We start from the raw sequence: 22269 nt of genomic DNA, 5'->3' as shown, positions 1-22269 counted from the left end.
TGTTAACTGTGATTTGAGCAGGAGGCCGGGGCAGCTACGTTAAACCCCTGTTATGTACTGACCTGGAAGCCTGTTCTCCAGCTCTCGTCTGGTATGTGGTGTTTTATTGAAGAGGTTTGCCTGCCTGGAAGGTGCAAAGTTTGGCAGTGGAGTTGCTTAGCAGGAGGGAAAAGGTGAGGTAAAAAGAAAGAGCTTGCATTTATACAGCGCCTTTCACGACCTCAGGACGTCCCAAAGCGCTTTACAGCCAATGAAGTACTTCTTGAAGTGTAGTTACTTTTGTTACGTTTACATAGAAATTAGAGTGCAGAAACAGGCCATTCGGCCCAACATCGGCTGCTGTTTATGCTCCACAAGATCCTCCACCCACCTAACTTCACCTAACCCTATCATCATATCCTTCTCTCTTATGGTACTTATCTAGCATCCTCTTAAAGGCATCTATGCCTCAACTCCTCCTTGTGGTCGCAAGTTCCACATTCTAACCACAGAGCACCTAAAGTGCTGTAAGCTGCAGGGCTACGGACCGGGTGCTGGACAGTGGGATTAGAATGGGCACCTGGTTGTTCTTGGAGCTGGCGTGGACACGACGGGCCGAACGGCCCCCCCCCCCCCCCCCTTCTGTGCTGTATCTTTTCTATGGTTCTATAGAGCCGTGGAATCGCTTACCTCCACCTGAGAGGGCAGACGGGGCCATCCGAAAGACGTAATGTAGGAAATACGGCAGCCAATTTGCGCACTGCAAGGTCCCACAAACAGCAATGAGATAATGACCAGATAATCTGTCTTAGGTGTTCAATGTTGATCAGGACACCGGGGAGAACTCCCCTGCTCCTCTTCGAATAGTGCCATGGGATCTTTTACGTCCACCTACGAGGGCAGATGGGGCCTCGGTTTAACGTCTCACCCGAAAGACGGCACCTCTGACAGTGCAGCACTCCCTCAGTACTGCACTGGGAGTGTCAGCACTAGATTTTGTGCCCAAGTCTCTGGAGTGGGGCTCGAGCCCACGACCTTCTGACTCAGAGACCAACTGAGCCCCGGCTGACACTTGTAAAGTTAAAAATCGTAACCCAAAATTCCACAAGTCGGCAGCAGGTTCATCACCATCAAAGTCCTGACATCCGAAACTTCTCTTCGCTGATGCTGACTGACCTGCTGTGTGTTTTCTGTATTTTATTTCCGATATGTGGTTAGTTCTGCACTGTACCGCTTCACTTTGCGTATTTTGCAGGCCAACTGGTTGGGGGAGGGGAGGAGAAGGGGGACCCCTGTGCTGGTTGACCTAAATTGGCTCCCGGTCTGGCAACCCCTCGATTCTAATATTCTCATCCTTGCTTACTAATCCCTCCATGGCCTCGCCCCTCCCTATCTCTGTGACCTCCTCCAGCCCTGCAACCCTCCCAGATCTCTGCGCTCCTCCAATTCTGGCCTCTTGCTCATCGCTGCACCACTGACAGCCGTGCCTTCAGCTGCCTAGGCCCGAAGCTCTGGAATTCCCTCCCTAAACCTCTCCGTCTCTCTACCTCTCCTCCTTTAAGATGCTCCTTAAAACCTACCTCTTTGACCAAGCTTTTGGTCACCTGTCCTAATATCTCCTTATGCGGCTCGGTGTCAAATTTTGTCTGATAATCGCTCCTGTGAAGCGTCTCGGAATGTATTGAAGGCGCTATATAAATGCAAGTTGCTGTTAAGGAACATTCCTCCTGATTTTCAAATATATTAACTGGCATAATTCCTGAGGGTTGGGTGGGGGTGGAATAAAACCTGAAACAAGGAACCGTTTGTGTTCTCATTGTATGTTTTTTTTTGTTTAATTTGTGTTGCAGATTGCTCGCTCCAGTGACAGCTCCACGTTGGAGGAAAGTACGTCGAATACACCTCGTGCTGACGTCTCGCAGCTGCGCTCGAACTTTCCCGGGACGTAGCTCGAACTTTCCCGGGGCGTAGCTCTCGGAGTGTTGAATCACAGCTTCTGACTGAAGCGATGTCAACTGCTACAAACCAAACCGGTACAAGAATTCAGCTGTAAAACAGTTTTATGCTTGCACTTAAAAAAAAAACACAATTTAAGAAGTTTAATTCTCATAGATAAGAGGTAATATATTCACCACTTAGCTGCTAAGAGGAAGCAGTCCTGTTTAATTTTGGCCTAAGTTAGGCTTTTAAATTTGGAAATGTACTCCAGGCCGCGTCTCCGCATTCTGTTCATTGCTGCTGGCAGTCGTTCTGTTTTACCTTTTTTGTTTTAATATGTCGGGCACCAGTTGATTGGCTGCAGCCCCGGCAAATATCAACTGACCTTCAGAACACAGGAACCCGACAGGTCAAAGAAAGAAAGACGGAACTTGCCTTTAAATAGCTCACGTTCGTGACCTCAGGATGCCCCAAAGCACTTTACAGCCAGTGAATTACCTTTTAAAGTGTAGTCACTGTTGTAATGTAGGGAACGGGTCAGCCAATTTGCGCACAGCAAGATCCCACCTAAATTACCGGGTAAATTCTTCCACCGCACTAGAAAATCCACACGGTCCTCAGCAAACTTTAAAAAGGAATTCGAAGGAAACCTTCAAATTTGCTTGGTTCCAGCATTAATTTCATAACTATTTCTCAGCAGTGTATATTTTTTTTGTCTCGTTTCATTCACTATTGTGGACCCACTTGTTCTAAAGGTTCTTTCTATCAGCACCAAGGCTCCCGGACAGAAGTGAGGGGGGGTCAAGCAGCAATTTCCCATCTCCCAGTGACACTCTCACCCCTACTGTTGTTTTTTTGAATTACCAGCGTTTGTCGTCAGTCCCTCGCTGGGGAGGGGCACTTGTTTTCCGTGCTTCTGACTTGCGCTCCTGGGAAGCCCAAGGATCAGATTCCTGGACGCTGTCGGAAGCGCAGGAATGTGTGGCTGGGAATAACTGAATAACAAAGCACGGAAATTCGCCTAACGCAGAAGCAACGACAGACAGGAAAAGAACTACTGGAGCATCCAGCCTGCCCCATATAATTGTGAAGTCTTATGCAGCACAGTATGCACACTCCCCACCCCACCTGGGGCCACGTGATCTCCGGGGAGAGACGGAAAACCAGCTTAAAAAGCCAGGTCGATTGGGGGGGGAGAATCTGGAAAATTCCTCTTCGACCCCCTTAGGCGATCGCAAATGGTCTAAGAAATGACCCTGGCCCTGATCAATATTACCAGGTACCAGCCTCTTGTGAATATACAGCTGCACAGTGAATGTTAGAGACAGGAGGAGGCCATTCAGCCCCTCGAGCCTGTTCCGCCATTCAATCAGATCATGGCTGTTCTGGTATTTTTTATTTCCCTGAAATGCATCATCGTACCCTCGTCAGTGTCATTTGCGCACTCCTGCCCGCAGCCCCCTGCTCAGTCCGTGGAGAGGGACGTGCAAGAGTGGGGCCTGAGGTTTAATCATTCGTCACGATGGTTTAATCTCGCAGCCTGGCCTCCTCTCTCTCTCTCTCTCTCCCCCCACCCACCCACGGAGCAACGCAGCTTGGGGGCTTTGCTTTATGGGCGGGGGGGTGGGGTCTCTTCACATTCGTTTCTGTCCATTTCCCAGTTGCAGCCACCAGTTTCGAAGGCAAGTTGTCGAAACTAATGGCCCAGGAAACGCAGTCTTAAATTGAACCAATTCGACTTCAGTGGCCAATTGGTTAAAGATTTGAAATTCTGAAGTAAATTATCACGAACTCTTGCAAGAAGAGTTTTTTAAAAAACCTTTTAGGTTTTTGTGTAACAAGATTTTTCTCTAATTTTTTGATTAAATGTTTTATGAGTTAATTTATTTACTGACTTGGCTCCAGCCACGTTATGGCTGTGTTTAGTTTCACCTGCGTGTGTTGCTATGTTGTTAAAAGTAATTTAAGGGCTGATACAACTTTATGCCTTTTCAATAAAGTTTAAAAAAAAAATTAAAGTTTAAAGTGAGCATGTGTGTAATAACCTCAGGATACACAGCTTGGAGAAAGACCTGCAATCATTGGGAATACTTACACAAAGCCGCCTCCTCCTCCCCTGTGCCTGGTGTAGCATTGAGCTGTACAGACCAGAAGGTCCTAGGTTTGATGCCTGCTTTGCGCTGATCTCGTCCGGGCAGCAATTGAGGTGCTACGTTTGGCCTCAGTGCCTGCCCCACCCTCCCCCCGCCCCTCCTGGCCGAGATCGGGCACGCGTATGAATGCTGGGAACGGCCAGGATTGGACTGCGATGCCCTCCGCGGTTGAATAGCCAGCCACCACTCAAACCGTTCAGCCTTGCGCGTGGCCGACGGCCACGTGGCCAAAGTACCGGAAGGCGGCAGGTGCCTGTGGAACCGTACCCCGTCAAGAGTCAGTGCATTCAGGAGAGAAGCGGGGTAATGGGGGGAGATGCAGAACACCTTGAATGTGCCAACCAAATAAAGGTCACGAGGTCAAATCCCACCTCGACAAGTTACAAATTTGAATCCAATAAATCTGGTAAAAACTGGTCGAGCGACAGGAAAAAGAAACCATGAAAGCTGCCGGATTATCGTTAAAATCCAACTGGTTCACTATCACCCCACCATTGGCGGCCGTGCCTTCAGCTACCTGGGCCCTAAGCTCTGGAATTCCCTCTCTAAACCTCCCCGCCTCTCCTCCTTTTAAGACGCTCCTTAAAACTGACTTCTTTGACCAAGCTTTTGGTCACCTGTCCTAATATCTCCTTATGTTGCTCGGTGTCGAACTTTGTTTGATAATCGCTCCTGTGAAGCGCCTTGGGACATTTTACTACGTTAAAGGCGCTATATAAATGCAAGTTGTTGGGACGTCCTTCAGGGAAGGGAGCCCACCTTGTCTGGCCTACATATGACTCCAGTCCCACATGATATGGTTCACTCTTAATGTCCTCCAAAAGAGGCCTGGCAAGCTATTTAGTTGTCAAACCAATTGCTACAAGAAGGCGGCCCATTACCACCTTCTAATGAGCAATAACCGTGCCCACATCCGAGAACGAAAAATAAATTGGGATCCATTTTTCCAAAATTGGGTAGCGGTCAAGATGGGTGAAGGAATGGTGGTGGGACCACAGCGTGTATTCTGCAGTTTGCTTCACTCATTAAGGTTTTTGGTTAATTTTTCTAAAGACGAACAGCACTACACCGTGAGAGAAAACCATAAGTAGAAAATGGACTTACATTAGGTTAAAAAAGGGCTAATATGTAGAATTATATACAGCATAGAAACAGGCCATTCGGCCCAACTGGTCCATGCCGGTGTTTTTGCTCCACTCGAGCCTCCTCCCTCCCTACTTCATCTAACCCTATCAGCTTATCCTTCTATTCCTTTCTCCCTCATGTACTTATCTAGCTTCCCATTAAATGCATCCATGCTATTCACCTCAACTATCCCATGTGGTAGCAAGTTCCACATTCTGACCCCTTTGTGTAAAGAAGTTTCTCCTGAGTTCCTTATTGGATTTATTAATGACTATCTTATATTTATGGCCCCTAGTTTTGGTCTCCCGCGCAAGCGGAAACATCTTCTCTATGTCTACTGCTTTACATTTTAAAAGTTTCCAGACATCTCAAAAACCAACAGTCCAACCCAAACTGGACAGGAGGCAGCCCCCAGGTTAAAATTTGGATTCGAATCAGGTTGTACCTCAAGACCGAAGAAACTTAAAATAAATTGTCTCATTATCCGTACTCCCTTTTGAAATTAAAACTGTTAGAAATAATTATTACCTTTAACACCTCTGTTTTTCTTGCCTGCTCCTGGTGTGGGTTTAGTGTGGAATTCTTTCGTTTTTTAAGGCCGCTGATAACATATCGAGCGAGGTTACTGAGCCCGACAATACGCAAGATTCGGGAGCTGAATTAACATCAGTGAAGATCCAGTCATTAACTCCGAATGCTTCAGTAATCTTGTCATTTCAGCTTGCGTGTGCGCGCGGGTGTGTGTGTTCGTTCAGCTACCACATATGGCCAGGTTCACCAACTCCTGTCTAGCCAGCTCCCCAATCTTCTTTCTCTCTCTCTCTCTCTCTCTCTCTCCCTTCTCCCCCAACTGTACAGTAGAACCTGGGCTGTACTCTGTTCCCCACCCCACCTACCTCCAGTTTAGATTGAAAAGCCGACAGTGTGAGTTTAAACTGCTTCTAGTCTTAACATCCTGGGCACAATGTAGCAGCCTTCAGCCTATTTCTACTGCCATTTTAAGAACCGTTTCCATCACTGCACCATTGGCGGCCATGCCTTCAGCTGCCTAGCTTGTAAGCTCTGGAATTCGCTCACTAAACCTCTCTACCTCTCTCTCCTCCTTCAAGTCGCTCCTTAAAACCTACCTCTTTGACCAAGCTTTTGGTCACCTGTCCTAATATCTCATGGCTCAGTGTGAAGTTTTGTTTGAAAATCGCTCCTGTGAAGCGCCTTGGGATGTTTTACTATGTTAAAGGCGCTATATAAATGCAACTGGTTGTTTATAAACTACAATGAATTGTGCTGATAACTAAAGTAGAGAAACTACTGATGTCTTTCTGCAATTATTAAATATTTAAAAATCTGACTTTTATGAATTACTTTCTCTGGAGGGGAGAAAATGGCGGAGCTGGGTTTGGCCGACTTTGTGAGGGGGGGGTTTGGTGAGAGGGGTCGAACTCCAGATTTGGCCGACTTGACAGGAAGAGGCCCGGGGCTGGGAACTGGGGGAATGTTGACTTACCCCAGTCCGAAGACCGAGCCGGGAACAGCACAGACTTCCAGGCCGAACCTGGGGGCCGAGGACGGATGACGGAAGATCCTGGGGGAGAAATGGAGGCGGTCCTCCAAAACTGCGTTGGCTGACCTCAAGGTAATTGAGGGGGTCGTGACCCCCCCCCTCCACCTCTCCCCACTGACCCTGCTACTGAGGGGATGGATTGTTGCCATATCTAAACATGGTCCTGCCCGCACTCAACATTGACACCTGGTGGCAGCTCTTGCCTCTGAGTCAGAAGGTTGTGGGGTCAGCTCTCACTCCTAGAGCTTTGAGTACAAAATCTGGGCTGACTCTCCTAGTGCTATAGCGAGTGGGAGGTGCTGTCTCTCAGATAAGACATTAATCCATGGCCCTCTTAGGTGGATGTAAAAGAGCCTATAGCACTATTCAAAGAAGATTTGGGGTGGTCTCCTGGCCAATATTTATCCCTCCATCACTTAAAAACAGATCATCTGGTCATTATTACATTGCTGTTTGTGGGAGCTTGCTGTGAGCAAATTGGCTGCCACGTTTCCTACATTACAACAGTGACTACACTTCAGAAAGTACTTTATTGGCTGTAAAATGTTTTGGGATGTCCTGAGGTGGTGAAAGGCACTATAGAAATGCAAGCTCTTCCTTTCCAGCAGGGGTCAGCAAAGATCAATTAAGGGATGGTGAATTTATTTTGTGCAGGGAGTGGGAGCAGAATCCATAATAGCTTTTAAAAGGGAAGTGGATACATACTTGAAAAATGGATATGGTGGAAACAGAGGGAAATGGGAATAAGCGGACAGCTCTTTCAGAGAGCCGACACAGGCATGACGGGTTGAATGGCCTCCTGTGCTGTAAAATTCTACGAGCAGAAGCCCTCCCTTCAACCAACACTCCTGAAAACAGATTAACTGCTCATTTGTGGAATCTTGCTGTGCGTAAAAAAATGGCTGCCTACATACAGCGCATTTCAAAGTAGTTTGAAAGCACTTTAAGATGTTTGAGCAGGTGATTAGATGCTATTTAAATGCAAGTCTTGTTCCCAAATACACAAAGTGAAAGCTGTTTCTGTATGTTGGTCGTATCTTTATGTTGATGGGTAATAATCATCCTTGTCTACTTTGCAACAGATATGTAAATTAATGTTTAATGAGCAGCTCCATTTCACGGTTTTACGACAGAAGCTGCTAGCCTCGTGGGATCACTCCACCTTTTCATTTCGGTAACGTGGAATGTTTTTTCCAAACTCCTGAAAGTTGGCAACGTTAGACTGGCCTCGTTCACTTAGTCGTGGAAAAAATAATTAAAAGCGCCAGCCAAATTCTCTGTGTAGAACTAACACTGTTTGATTTGTGTTTGGTGTATAGTTTGTTCTGTTTAAAAACAATTGAGAACTCCAGCTGAAGGCTCATTTGGTAAGCACACTGCCTGGTCTGATACTGAGCCATACTAGGGTTGCCAACCCTCCAGGATTGTCCTGGAGTCTCCAGGAATTAAGAGTTAATCTCCAGGATATTGCCATAAGATTGCCATAAAATCATAAGAGCATTAAAAAAAATTGTGTTTTTAAAATTTTCTTTGGACACTTTTGAGTGTTAATTATAAAAATATTGGAGATGGGTAAAAGGCTGTTTGACTGACAGTCAAGAATCATCCAATTGGGTAACGAAGAGTCTGTTCATTTTCCAATTGGCTGTGGGAAGGCGGGATGCTGTGAGGATGGACATGTCAGTCGACCAATGACGGGAGTGTTGGGGCAGGGCAGTTGGAGACTGGAGGTCGTGTGATGAAACCTCCAGGAACAGGTCCAACCAGAGTTGGCAACCCGAAGCCATACGGTCTCGGAAGGCCCTCTTACTGGATGGTGCATTTTGCAGAGTTACCTAATCTCAGCATTACTGGAATTGGCCTCAGTGCCCCTGGGCTGGGGAGGGGGGGGGCGGGGGGGGGGGGGAAAACCAGCCAGCTTCCTGATTGCAGTGAATGGACCCCTGCCGGAAAGGGTGTGCACTCAACTGAGGACTGGATTGGCTTTAGATGTGATGCGCCACCTTGTTGAATAGCTGGTCCACACCCACGGTCTAGGCGAACACATGAGGCGTGTCCACTCGGGCAATGGAGAGTCTGCACATTCAGGCAGTTTACTTACCAACAGAGTGATCGGGTAGATTTATTTTTTAAAAAACACTGGCGTTTAAATAATTAATGCATAGGCCCCTCTTGCCTTTCGTACTAAGTTTTCAGCGTGATGCTAATCGTTCTATTGCTCCATTCAGGGTGGTCGTCCTGTGTTTTGACCAACATTTTCCCTCAACCAACGCCACCCAAAGGCCCATCGACTGAGTCGTTCATCTCAGCGCCATTTGTGGGATCTTGCTGTGTACAAAATGGCTGCCTACAGAACAAATCACTGCACTTCAAAGCAACTTGTTAAATGCGAAGTGCTTTGAGGCGTTTCTGAGACCAAAAAAATAAGACTTTTTTTTCAGAATAAAGCTGGGCTATTTTGAGTGCCAGTATATTCCGTGGTTTCTGCAGATCTTTTCATTTTGTTCTGATCTTATTCATACAAAACAAAATTCTTGGCGAAAGACTTGCATTTTGCAAAACAAAATCTGCAATGCTTAAATAATTATGCAATTATATGTATATTAGGATAGTCTTTCAGTGTCTGGGCATTTTGGCTTTTAACTAATAAAGTGTTTAAAAACATATCCGAATTGAAAATACAGATTAAAGCTGGGAAAACACAGCAAGTCCATCAGCATCTGTGGAGATGCACATCGATCTGTTGGTGGGTGTGTGTGGGTGCAGTTGGGTTGCCAACCCTCCTGGGTTGCCCTGGAGTCTCCAGGAATTGAAGATTAATCTAGACACTGCCGTGAGTAAACCTCGGGGGGGGGGGGAATCATAGGGGCATTAAAAAAATTGAGTTTTTAAAAATTTCTTTCAACACTTCCATTTATTAGATAAAAATATTGAAGATGTGGGGAAAAGGCCGTTTTACTGGGGAGGGTAGTTGAAGGCGAGAGGTCATGGGATGACACCTCCAGGAATATGTCCAACCAGAGTTGGTAACCCAGGACATATAGTGGTCGTGGCAGTGGCATTGTCTGTTTTCACTTCGAACCCGATCCCGAGTTTTTCCATCTCTCCCGTTTTCACGACTTTCCCTTTAGGCTTCCCACAGTCCCTGCCGTTCACACATCACTTGTTTCATTGATGTATTTTATTTCTCTCAGGCCTCTATTACTCGACACAGATTATCTGTTTCATCATCCAGCTGCCACTCCACTACTTCCTATCTTTATTAGTTTGTCTGTCGTTTTATATAGTTTGCTTTCCCCTCTCCCTTTTTCAGTGCAGAAGGAGGCCATTCGGCCCATTGTGCCTGTGCCGGCTCTTTGAAAGAACTATCCAGTTAGTCCCACTCTCCTGCTCTTTCCCCATAGCCCTGCAATTTTTTTTCCTTTTCAAGTATTTATCCAATTCCCTTTTGAAAGTTATTATTGAATCTGCTTCCACTGCCCTTTCAGGCAGCGCATTCCAGATCATAACTCACCATGTAAAATAAAATCTCTTCTCCCCCCTGGATTATTTTTGCCAATTATCTTAAACGTGTGTCCTCTGGTTACCAACCCTCCTGCCAGTGGAAACAGTTTCTCCCTATTTACCCCATCAAAACCCCCTTATATTTTTTTTCTGATCCCATTAATAAGCTTCTCCCTCTCTTATTTCTCAGCTCTAAAGATACAAGCCCGAATCGTTCTCCGCACAGATGCTGATTGACCTGCTCTTGAGTGTTTCTACCTTTTATTTTTTTGATGTTTTAGATGTCCATTATTTTATTTATTTATTTTTATTTGAAATCTGGGCTCCTTTCGCTGTCGATAGTGTTTATTTTTTTTTAAGGACTTTGTCTTGTGACACGGTTTCCAAAATAAAAACTGCCTCTGCAGCTCTCCAAGCCAAAATTTCCCGGCTAAACAACCAGCAGCCCCCTCCACCCATGTGAAGCACGTGTCACTCCCCATTTTCTCACACAAAAACAGTAAGGTTTAGCCCCCACTTGGCGAGCTGCTGCTGCCGGAGGGCAGCCGAAGAGCAGGCGCTGTTTTGCCAGGCAAATTTGAATGACAAAGCAAGGAGCCACTTGACATTTGTATAGACTGTATCCCTGCTCTATAAATAGGCTGACCTATTATCTGAAGGAGTCATTTGAAGTGTTTAATCAATTCCCACACTTCGAGAGAGAGAGAGAGAGAGACCAAACTGTTTAGATTGGACACGTCTGGTTAATTACAACGTTACTGATCCCCAATGCAATTCGACTACCTGTGAGATATCTGCACAGAGCGTGGAGCGGAGCATATGTTCCCAGTTACAGTTGCCTCATCCGTCTAAAGTCTCTAGACCCACTGTGCTGATGAATTTAGTCCCCTTTTTGTCTCTGTTAGTTTCAAGAATTCAAAATTATTTTTTGTACATAAATTGGTGAAACGGTCAAATAAATTTGAACTGGATGTTCGCATTTTGTTTTGAATTTGCTTAAATTTTCTTTTATTACCAAACTTAATTTTCAAGTACTTGTATTTTGAGATCCAGTTTTCCTGCCATCCCATAATATTAAACGCTGATTTTTTTTTTTGGGTGGGGGGGCAATATAGACCATCAAATCTTCAGGGTATAAAGTCCGCATTGGATACATAATTGCAAAAAAGGAAATTTAATCTTTGAGTTCAATACTCTCTAAATATCCCACGGTCAGCAGTCTCCGCCGATGAAACGTCGGCCGGGGGTCCGTCGATAGCAATTTTTAAAAAGCAAAATAATCTTAATTTTCAGAACTTCAAACAGAGATGATGCACTTTCTAAAGAATTTTAAAGGGCCAAACTGTAAGACGAATTATAAAGAGAAAATCTTTAAATAAACAACAGGAAAATGCTGGGAAACACACAGCAGGGCCGCGATATCCCCAGTGTTTAAAATCCAGGAAAACCAACAGCAAAACTCGGGGGGAGAGAGTTTTTTAAAAAAGTTTTAAAACAGCTTTTCAAACCCACACACGCCGCCGCCTAGTTGGACTCGGCTGTCAGAATTTTAACTCCAAGGATGTCACTTTAAGAATGTAAATAACTAGAGTTTAAAACAAGTAAGAAATAACGCAGATTGGAGGGGGGAGGGTGAATTTAACCTGAGTATGTGTAACACTTCGACAGTAAGTGAAATCCTTCCAACAGTGGAGCTGCGAGAGATTTAATCACGGTTTAATCTGTTGTTATTGCTGTGTATTAAACAGACACATCTTCAGTGTTTTTAGGGAGCTTTTAAAACTTCCAGATTGCGAATAAATGCAACAAGTATTGGCTGCTCTGTAAATGGCGCCACGTTTTTTTCTTAAATATATATAAATGAAACGAGACCAAAAGAAAACACGAGTTAATGCATAAGTATGTGGCTGTAAAAAGTAATTGCAACCAGATTGTTTTTGGAATATAATTTCAGAGGGACACAAAGAACCGCAGCCTTTTCTCTCTATTGGGCACAGAGTCCCTCATGCTTTATCCGACCCTCCCCCACTCCCCAGTGCAGTGTTCAGTCCTATTGAAAGATACAGATCCTCTCTCCCTGCATTATGAATGGTTCATTGTATAAATAAATAAAAAAATAAAGACCCTTCTTCTCCCTGGGAAATAATAACTGACATTAAAGTTCATGGACATCCCAAACAGTAAGGCAGTCACAGAGTCTGTGCCTTGTTTGTTTTATACTGAGAAAGTTTTTCTTTCTCCACCCCCCCCCCTTCGCCCCCCTCCAACTTTCTGGTCCGCCTCCCCCCACCTCCTGTTCCTAAAGTCTCTTTCGACAAGATCATGCGTTTCACTTTCGGATTGCTTATGTAAGTTGGTGCCGTTTCTGCATACAGGGAGAGTTCTATGGGAGCCAAATGCATCCAGATGGTCCCACTCTCCCAGTGTAAACTTTCTCTTCACTGTTTAATAAACAACATCGCACTACAACAAATCGTGCACCCTCCACGCTTCGTGGCTCAGCGCTGTTTATTTGAATATTTATATAATGAACCTAAAAGCACAATGTAAAAGAATTAGAAGAAAAAATTAGAACCCAAGGTGGGAATGGCTTGGCGAATTTTAAACCAAAGCAGATTAAACGTTATAAGACAAAGGATTTATTTATTTGTCAACACTTATATAGATCTTTAACATTAAAAAACATCCCAAGGTACTTAAAGATAGAGTGTGGGAAACGGACGCCCATCAAAGGAGGGGGATATTAAGAGAGGTGACGAAAAGCTTAGTCAAAGAGCAGGTTTGAAAAGGAGGTGGAGAGGCGGTGGGGTTTTGGGAAGGAATTGCAGAGAGTAAGACCCAGGCCTGTTGATAGCTTTGCGGTTAATGATGGGGCAAAGGGAGGAGGGATATATAAGGGACCCGAGTCTAAAGAATAGAGAGTTGGGGGTTATAGAGCCGGAGGAGATTGCAGAAGCAGGGTGGGAGAAGCCATAGGGGGATTTAAGGAAGAGGATTTACAATTTGAGATGTTGAGGAACAAGTCAATGAGGACAGAGGCGAAGAATGAGTGCGGGACAGAATAGGTTCAACCCATTTTTGGACAACTTGGAGTTTGTGGAGGGTAGGAGTGAAGTAGTCAAGTCTGGAGGTGACAAAGGCGTTTCAGTGGCAGAGGGGCTGAGGTAACGGTGGAGGAGGACAACTGTGGTGGAACTGGAAGTACGCGGTCCTAGTGATGGAGAAGATTATGGGATGTGAAACGTAGTCCAAAAGGTCGAACAAGACGCCAAGTCTGGGGACGGACTGGTCCAGTCTGAGACTGTGAGTATGGAGGGAGCGTGAAATCGGTGGCAAGGGAGCAGAGTTTGTGGTAGGAGCTGAAGACCAATGGTCTCAGTCCTCACAGAGGGAGTCAAGGCTCAATCAAGACTGAATGTCAGACGTGCAGCCTGATAACGGGGCAATGGAGGGGGTGAGCGAGATGTTGGGAGAGGACACAGGCAAAAACAAAAAAAGGTGCAAAACAAATACAAAACTGATATCTGAATTTATTTCAAAAATTTATTAGTTGTAAAACCATAAATAGTGTCAAAAAGTTTTCCATCTTTTATACAAAAAGTCTTCGAAAAGTAGCAAATCTACACGCACTTTCCTCAATTATGGGTCCCATTGTCAATATTTATTGTAAAGATCAATTGAAACATTTGTACACGCAGTTTGTTGTGTTTTATTAGGTTTGAATCGAGCCAAATCCCAAGATTGTTATCTGAGTAATTTACATCGCCCTGTTTTATGTATCTATGTCTATGAGTTTTATATATTTTTTAAATCGATCTACCAGGAGGGGTTTAATGAGACAGAGACTGTAACCCAAGTTAATTTGATCTCAATACTCACATGACGTGCCCGGCCTCAGTGTTTGAACTGTTAGTGTTTTGTAAACACTGAGACGCACTGTGCCCGGGAGAAAAGGCAAATGGTCAAAAAAAGAGAGATTGACAAAAAGCAAACAAACCTGCAAATAATTGTTTGCACAAAGTATTATAGAAACCACAAGCCCAGGAGGAGGAGCAGGAGGAGAGAACACCACGTGTGTGTTCCCAGTCCTGCAGAGACATTCAATGGCGTGTCAATTTCGTCTGCTGATTCTGGTCTTAAATCCGTTTTGTTTATTTCATAATCGTAATATTCATAATTCTCCTCGGAGTCCGGGGTGGCCGTAAAAAGCGAGTGGCCGGTGATGGAACAGAATTTCTCCATGTTCTGCTTAACCACCTCACAGAAAGGCCTCTCCACCCCATCGCAGATGCATGTGTTGAGCAGGATCCCATTGGGGATGGAGAGCAGGTATTGAATGGTGTTCCTGCACACGGGCGTGCATTTCCTCCCGTTGAAGAGTTGCCCGCAGTTGGACAGATAGTCCTTCATGGCGCCGTGACACACCGGCTCCTGCTCGCAGCGCTGGCGGGCTTCGGTGCAGCCCAGATCGGACGCGTCGGGTGACTCCCCCCGGTACCTCCTGGGCATGCAAGGCTCGATGGCCCGCTTGGCCCTTCTGCATTGCACGTCCTGGCCGCAGTCGCAGTTCTCCAGGTCCGGCCCGTTCTGGGTCTGGTTGAGTTTGACCAGGGCTCCGATGCAGTGACTCGGGCACTGCCTCCTCAGTCCTTTCAGGAAGGGTTCGCAGGCTGCGCTGTACTGACTATAAGCCCACTTGCAATCCTTCTCCTCTTGGCAACGTAAGAGAGCCTGCCAGCACACGGGCTGAGCTCCGGCCACCGAGCTGAGACAAGCCAAAGTCGCCAGGAAGTACCAGCTCAGTCTGACGGTTCGGAGCATTCTTTAGGGCAAAATCGTGCACGACCATCCGAACCCTTGTTTAGAGCGACCGAATCGGATACATCCTGGAGAAAGTTCCCCAATCTGCCAGCGCTTCTTTGCAAAGCCCCCTCTCAATTGCATAACAGCGAGTTTAGTGCACAGATTAAAACGTTTCTTCCCCCTCTCCCCTCCCCTCTTTTAAATCCCACCGATGTTTGTGTCCCAGCAAGAGGGGGAAGAAAAAAGGAGCCTTAAAAGTTTTCACAGTGAGCGTCCGGCTGTATCCGGGGTGGGAATTATCCAGAATGCGAATTCAATAACCGACCTCGGAGCTGAAGTTAATTTTCTTTCCCCGCTTCCCTTTGTCCTCAAGCCTTCGAATTGCAACATACAGCAGAGAACAGACATTTGCCGCGGTTTTTATGAGATGCAAATTGTTTCGTTCTTTTCTCACAGCCCTTCTCCCTTCTCCCTCTCCCTCTTGCTCTCTTTCTAAAGTACCTGCAGCTTTGTCCCACTGTTCCACTCCACGCTTGATTTAGCTTCCTTTTTTTTTCAAAAAAAAAAGCTCAACTCTTTCCAACTCTCCCCCTTCCCTCCCCAAACTGGGGGGTGGGTGGAGATGAGAAGGGGGGGTGGGAGAGAGAGAAAAAGAAAAAAAACTTTTTTTTTCATCCTCAGTGGGATTGGTTGATTTTTAGGGATTGCGCAGCCTGGGATTCGTTCCCATAGCAACTCATTTTTTTTTCTGGCAATCCAGCACGTCACATTCTGGATCAAATGTTTATATAAATTTATAAAAACGCAACATGTGTGGTCTTAACTGTTTTTTTAAAAAAAGTTTTAAAACACTAGAGGGAGCAAGACATAATACCACAGTTTGGTGTATAGCAAAGCAGGATATACAGTGATTCTATATCCACATGTGCAATTCTTATTTAATCTGACACATAACACACACATAACACACACAAAAAAAACTGTCACTCTGTAAATCAAGCAAACTAGCTTTGGAGACAAAGTCCTCGTCCACTCAAACTTGGGCTATGGATATATATTTACAATCTGCAAGGTTCACGTTTTAACAAAAATCACCTCCCCCCTCCCCAACTATCCTCCTCTCTCAACTTTCTAGGCAGTGAATAGCATTTTCTGGCCCGTTTCATTCCCTTTGTGGTAGATGGGCTGTGCACCGAGCATGTGCGTTGACGCCAGAAAAAAATTGTTTACGCCTTGCGGGCTATGAATGGAGCCTGGTCGCCGTGTGTTTTTCAGGGGGCCTCCCTATCTAACAGCGTTCCCCATTCACCCGCACTTGAGAGTTGCAAAATGGAAAGCGGTTTCAGTCGATTTCTTTCTTTCTTTCCCCCCCCCCCCTCCTATTGAGATGTAAAGTGACCAAATTCAGGAGTAAATCGAGCGACACCATGACCGCTTTTGACAGTCGGGATTGGGGGGAAGTTCCCAAAACTTTTTTTTTGGGGGGGGGGGCTTCGTGAAATAACGTGCAAAAAAATAAAAGAGAGCTTGTGATTTGTTACAGAAAATAAACTTTTTTTTCTGGCATGCGTTTCGAGTCACGTTCTGAGGGGGGAGGACGAGACATATCATGTATAAAGCCAATCTCTCGCTATTTACATCAGTACTGCTCTGCATCCTGATCAATTTCTTAGCTTTTTTTTGGATTTCTCTTGAGAAATCACAGTTCAGTCATTTTTTTGCACTAAAAAAACTGAATTATCCAATAATTTGAAATAAACAACGTTAAAATTAGATAACAACGTAGGAATTTAGTGCAAAAAAAAGCCTGAATTGTCAGATTACTTGAATTAAGCAACGTTGAATTAGGATCAGGCTGTATTTATTTGTACTGTGTTTTGTTATTTGACTTTTAGAGTAAAATACATACATGTATATTATGAAAGCACTGTGCAGTTTATCACACGGTACGTACGTCTGTATTATATACAAAGGCTGGCTATATGAGCAATGGTCAGTGTATCCGTGAATGGTTCTATACCGCTGTATCATTGACTTTCAGGAGAGCCAGTCTGGTCCTGGGATCAGCGCATTGTTTAGGGTTCAGGATCGTTTGCTTAACAAGAAAAAAAACAGATGAAAAATGTCTGTTTTGCCTATAACTTCTTTTGCCGAGGTAATGTAAATAACTTCTGAATTATTTATAAATGTACTCCCTAAATTATTTGTGGAATTTTCGAGCGAGGGACCAATTTATAAACAAGCTCCAACTCAACCAGAGTTCACGTGGCTCACAATTGCCCAGGATACACAGAATGATGATAAGCAACAAGCAACAGATTGGGGTGGGGTTGCCAACCCTCCAGGATTGGCCTGGAGTTTCAAGGAATTGAAGATTAATCTCCAGGACTCTGCTATCAGCAACCCAGGGAGAAAACTCATTGGGACATTACAAAAATGGTGTGTATTTTCATTTTCTTTGAACATTTCTGTTTATTAGTTATACCAATATTGGAGATGGGAACAAGGGCTATTTGACTGACAGTCAAGAATCATCCAATCGTGTAATGTCTTTTCACTTTCCGATTGGCCATGGGATGGCGGACACAGGGAGGATAGGCATGTTTGGTGACCAATGGCGGGAACGTGGGGGCGGGGCAGTTGGAGGCAGGAGGTGATATGATGAAACCTCATGGAATACTTTCAACCAGAGTTGGCAACCCTAGATTGGAGGTAGGTGTATGGGTTTAGCATTACTGGGGAGTGGGGATGTGGGGTTTAGCAGTAACTATGGGCGGTGTTGGTCTTTGGTACTGTTGGTTGGTGGTTCTGGCGTACTGGGAATTCAAACTGTAGGGCTGAAATGTAGGGTTTGGTTTACTGGGCTCTGGCAGTATTGGGAGGTCCCAGTATTTGGTGGGGGCCTGGGCAAGAGTCCTGAGATCAGGAAGCACAGGGAAAGGTGTCAGCATTGGGAGCAGAGGGTTCTAGAGTGTGTTAGAAGTGGTGGGCATCTTACATTGAATGTTTGTTGTATCTCCCTGAAGCCAATAGAGATGTAGCTCTGGGTTAAAATATCAATGTCAAGCCCTGTGAGCCTGAGGCCTTCAGGTAAAAATATTAATGAAACCACTCAAACACAAAACAGGCGACGTTATAGTTAGATTTATGTTATAGTTAAGTTTAATCGTATTATTGTGCAATATATAATTTTTAAATGTTTTTATTATTTAGAAACCTTGTTTTCATTCCATACTTGCCAGGCTGAGGGAGAAAATAAAAAATCTTGCACCAAACTGTTAGAAAGTGTTTTGATTGGTTCACCTTGCTAAGAAATTCAACTGAATTGTAATTAATAGGTTTTGAATCATGATTAATAAATTTGCATATCAGCCAATCAGCTCGAAGAAATTTGCATTGAGCCAGAATAAATTTGCATTCAGCAAGAACATATTTGCATATCAGTCAATCAATCACAAGAGATTTTGGATGTAAGAAATTTCCATGTAGTTCACGCATTTCATGTGACTCAAGAGGGTTACACAGGAAGTGTACTGTGTAGGTGACAGGAAATGTATCCACTTGTATCGTATTGTATTGTTTTAATAATGTCATTGATTGATAGATGCAAAAGTGACTTTTTATAGTTTTCATGTGTTTATTTATTTGCAGGACCCTTTGTAATATTTTTGGGTTTTATTATATTTACAGTTAATACTTTTTATAAGAAGTCATGTTCCACTGGTTGCTGCTTATGTATGACATGTTCCATTGATACACTTACTTATCCTATGAGTAAGTGTATCAAGGTTATGGTACTGGACTAATAATCCAGGGAATTGTGAGTTCAAATCCCGCCATGGCAGTTTGAGAATTTTGGATTCAGCTTTTAAAGAAACAAAATAAATCTGGAATAAGAAGCTGGTATCAGTAAAAGTGACCCTGGAGCTGTCGATTGTCGTAAAAACCCAACTGGTTCACTATTGTCCTATAGGGAAGGAAGCCTGCCGTCTTTACCTGGTCCGGCCTATATCTGACTCCAGTCCCAAATCAACCTGGTTGACTCTTAACTGAAGCGGCCTGGCGAGCCACTCGGTTATATCAAACTGCTGCAAAAAGAAAGAATGAGACTGCAGCGATTCAAGAAGAAAAACAAGTGTCATTCATCAAAATTACTAGGAGAGGGATTGAATTGCAACCTCCTCAAACATGTAAAGACATGTTCGTTGTACCACCTCGAATCTAAAATTTAGAGAATTTGGATAAAGGAAACATTTTCACTGTAACAACAGGTAAAATCCTCTAAACATTTCAGGTGAAGGACTGAGGCCCACACTGTGGGAATGGTCTCCCACCATGGGAGACCATCATCGTTGAAAAGAATAGGAGAAAAAGGACCTGCTTTGACAAAGCGCCTTTCACATCCTAAAGCACCTTACAGCCGATGAAGTATTTTTGAAGTGTATTCACTGTTTAGGCAAATGCAGTAATCAATTTCTGCACAGCAAGATCCCACAAAACAGCAATGAGATAAATGACCAGATAATCTTTTTTTTTTGGTGGTGTTGATCGAGGGATAAATATTAGTCAGGGCACCATGAATCATAGAATAGAATCATAGAAAGGTTACAGCACGAAAAGAGGCCATTCGGCCCGTCGAATCCGCGCCGGCTTTATGCACGAGCAATCCAGCTAGTCCCACTCCCCCGCCCTATCCCCGTAGCCCTGCGCATTTTTTCGTTTCAAGTACTTATCCAGTTCCCTTTTGAAGGCCATGATTGAATCTGCCTCCATCACTCCCTCGGGCAGTACATTCCAGATCCCAGCCACTTGCTGCATAAAAAGAGAACTTCTTGCTTTTATTTGAATAGTGCCATGGGATTTTTTTTTGATCCACCCGAATAGGCGGACGGGGCCTCGGTTTTCATCTGAAAGTGTGGCACCTCTGACAATGCAGCACTCCTTCAGTATTGCGGTGAGCTGAGGTTAATCGAGAAATATGGATTGAGTGACAACACGCTTGGGTTTTAAAAGCCTGTCGGAGGAAGAGAAGACTGAGAGAAGTAAGGAGCTCCATAGTTAACGAAGACCTCTGATAATTCTATGCTGATGTAACGAGTCTTTATTCTAACCCAGTGAGTATGTAGGAGGAGGAAGATGGAGTGTAGGAGGAGCAGAAAAGGAAGGATTAGGAACATGTGTAGGCCATTCAGCCCCTCGAGCCTACTCCGCCATTCAATTAGATCACGGCTGGTCTGCACAGTCTTGCTGGCCAATAAAGTAGATGAAGGATAACGCAGTGTGCTGTAATAAGTGTTGACTAAGTGCTTAATCTGGTATGAAATTTAATTTTTTATTTGCATATTAGCAGTTGCCATTCTGAGAGATGCGACTGTAATTAGATCTATTTAAATGTATTAGGAATGGAAATCATATACGGGAACAATTTTCTCAACAGGAACAGCATGGCTGATTCTTTGTAATTAGTTCTCCAGGGTTCATTTTAATAGCTACTTCCTGCAGATTGATGAGAAGGAGGATCAGGCATTAAGCGATTGTATCTGAACTTTTAGTAAAAAAGTCATTGTGCTGTCAAGGTTATCTATAATTTCATTGTCTGCAATTATAGTGTTCTTATGTCATTTTTAATTTCTTTCTGAAGGCACTGATTCTTGCTGGGGTACAGCTCTGTCCTTCTTTTACATAGTCCAAGTTACCATTTTTCATCTCTGAGCTGGGTCCCTCCAAGCTTTTCATCTTTAAGCATAGCATGGAGCCTGGGGATCTCTGATCTGAAGGACAGCACCTCCAACAGTAGCTGCAGTGTGTACCATCCACAGGATGCACTGCAGCAACTCGCCAAGGCTTCTTCGACAGCACCTCCCAAACCCGCGACCCCTACCACCTAGAAGGACAAGAGCAGCAGGCACATGGGAACAACTCCACCTGCACGTTCCCCTCCAAGTCACACACCATCCCGACTTGGAAATATATCGCCGTTCCTTCATCGTCGCTGGGTCAAAATCCTGGAACTCCCTTCCTAACAGCACTGTGGGAGAACCTTCACCACACGGACTGCAGCGGTTCAAGAAGGCGGCTCACCACCAACTTCTCAAGGGCAATTAGGGATGGGCAATAAATGCCGGCCTCGCCAGCGACGCCCACATCCCATGAACGAATAAAAAAAAAAGTGCAGCACTCCCTCAGCACAGGAACTGGGAGTCTCAGCCTGGATTTAATGTCTGAGACTAGATTGTGAGTGTTGGTGCTATTTTTTGTTTATAAGGGGCAGTACAGCTGAGCCTGAACCTGCCCTTATTGGGACATCCACACTTGGCAATTCCACCATGAGGGTCACTGGATAGCAATCAGGAGTTAAAACCTAAGCTAACTTTCCACTCCCTAACCCAGGGTGCTGAGGCAAATCATAGTGTTCTATTGCTAACCTTGCTAATATAGTACTGACTGACATTAAATTTGGGATGCCTGGTCTTCACAGCTTAGCTGTTCACTTATTAAACCCACTGAACTGTCAAGAATCGATAATGCTTAAAAACAACTATGTAGAAAAATTCTGCATGATCCATACTATTAATTTATATTTTGGCAGTTTTTTGCATTTATCGATATTTGTGCTGCAAGATTGTGAAATAAATTCTTTTATAACAAAGTTTATTATACATATATAAAAAAAATTCAAATCAGGAGAAAAATTAAATTTAACAACTGCGCTGAGTCAAGTATGTTTTGCTAATCTAACACCGTGATACACAGCTAAAAATACAAGGCAATGGGCTTTTGAAGGTGGGGAGAGAAATAGCAAGACAGAGTAGTTTAGAAGGCATGAGTATGGCCAAATTAGCTGAAGATTACACAGACTGTACAGCACAGAAACAGGCCATTCGGCCCAACTAGTCTATGCCAGTGTTTATACTCCACGCGAGCCTCCTCCCACTCCATTTCATGTAACACCATCAACATATCCTTCCATTCCTTCCTCCCTCGTGCCACTGATAGTAGAGTGGAGGGAGGGTTTGGGATGAATCGGAAGGCAGGATTGGATGACTAAAGGGGACAGGCAGGGCTGAAGGAGGTTGCGGAGGAAGGATGGGGAAAGGCCATGAAGGGAGTTCCAAACAAGCATAAGGAATTTGAATTTGAATATGTTGGATGACAATGGAGGTAGGTGGGTGGCATCAAAGTTCTGAAAAAGCTCCTCACTACAGT

General features: G+C 44.5%; 2 protein-coding genes across 3 annotated transcripts in view; one reads left to right on the top strand and one right to left on the bottom strand.

Annotated features, from left to right (window-relative positions):
• The window catches only part of ulk3 (unc-51 like kinase 3), a 39864-nt gene extending 32653 nt beyond the window's left edge, over positions 1–7211 (top strand). Inside the window, exons 16-17 of one of the 2 annotated variants that reach the window (XR_010958641.1) lie at positions 1830–2012; positions 2785–7211. Coding sequence is in view for 1 of the 2 variants with exons in the window: in XM_067973532.1 (XP_067829633.1) it covers positions 1830–1846 (17 nt within the window). In the remaining variant the exon portion in view is untranslated. Of the gene's footprint in view, positions 1–1829 lie in introns of both variants that reach the window. The other variant, XM_067973532.1, reaches the window with a different exon arrangement.
• A 6578-nt stretch (positions 7212–13789) lies between these two features.
• si:ch1073-459b3.2 (growth arrest-specific protein 1) lies at positions 13790–15693 on the bottom strand. The gene has a single exon (XM_067973281.1). The coding sequence runs from the start codon at positions 15079–15081 to the stop codon at positions 14284–14286; it is 798 nt and encodes a 265-aa protein (XP_067829382.1). The 5' UTR covers positions 15082–15693; the 3' UTR covers positions 13790–14283.
• Between the last annotated feature and the right edge of the window lie 6576 nt (positions 15694–22269).

This window comes from Heptranchias perlo, chromosome 38, assembly GCF_035084215.1.
Source record: "Heptranchias perlo isolate sHepPer1 chromosome 38, sHepPer1.hap1, whole genome shotgun sequence".
Taxonomy (NCBI): domain Eukaryota; kingdom Metazoa; phylum Chordata; class Chondrichthyes; order Hexanchiformes; family Hexanchidae; genus Heptranchias; species Heptranchias perlo.
Note: the sequence above shows the minus strand (reverse complement) of the source record. Positions and strands in the feature narration are given on the sequence as shown.

What these genes read in the sequence shown, in the direction of transcription:
- si:ch1073-459b3.2 (XM_067973281.1), bottom strand. Translation starts at nt 15,081, where the DNA reads ATGCTCCGAACCGTCAGACTGAGCTGGTACTTCCTGGCGACTTTGGCT.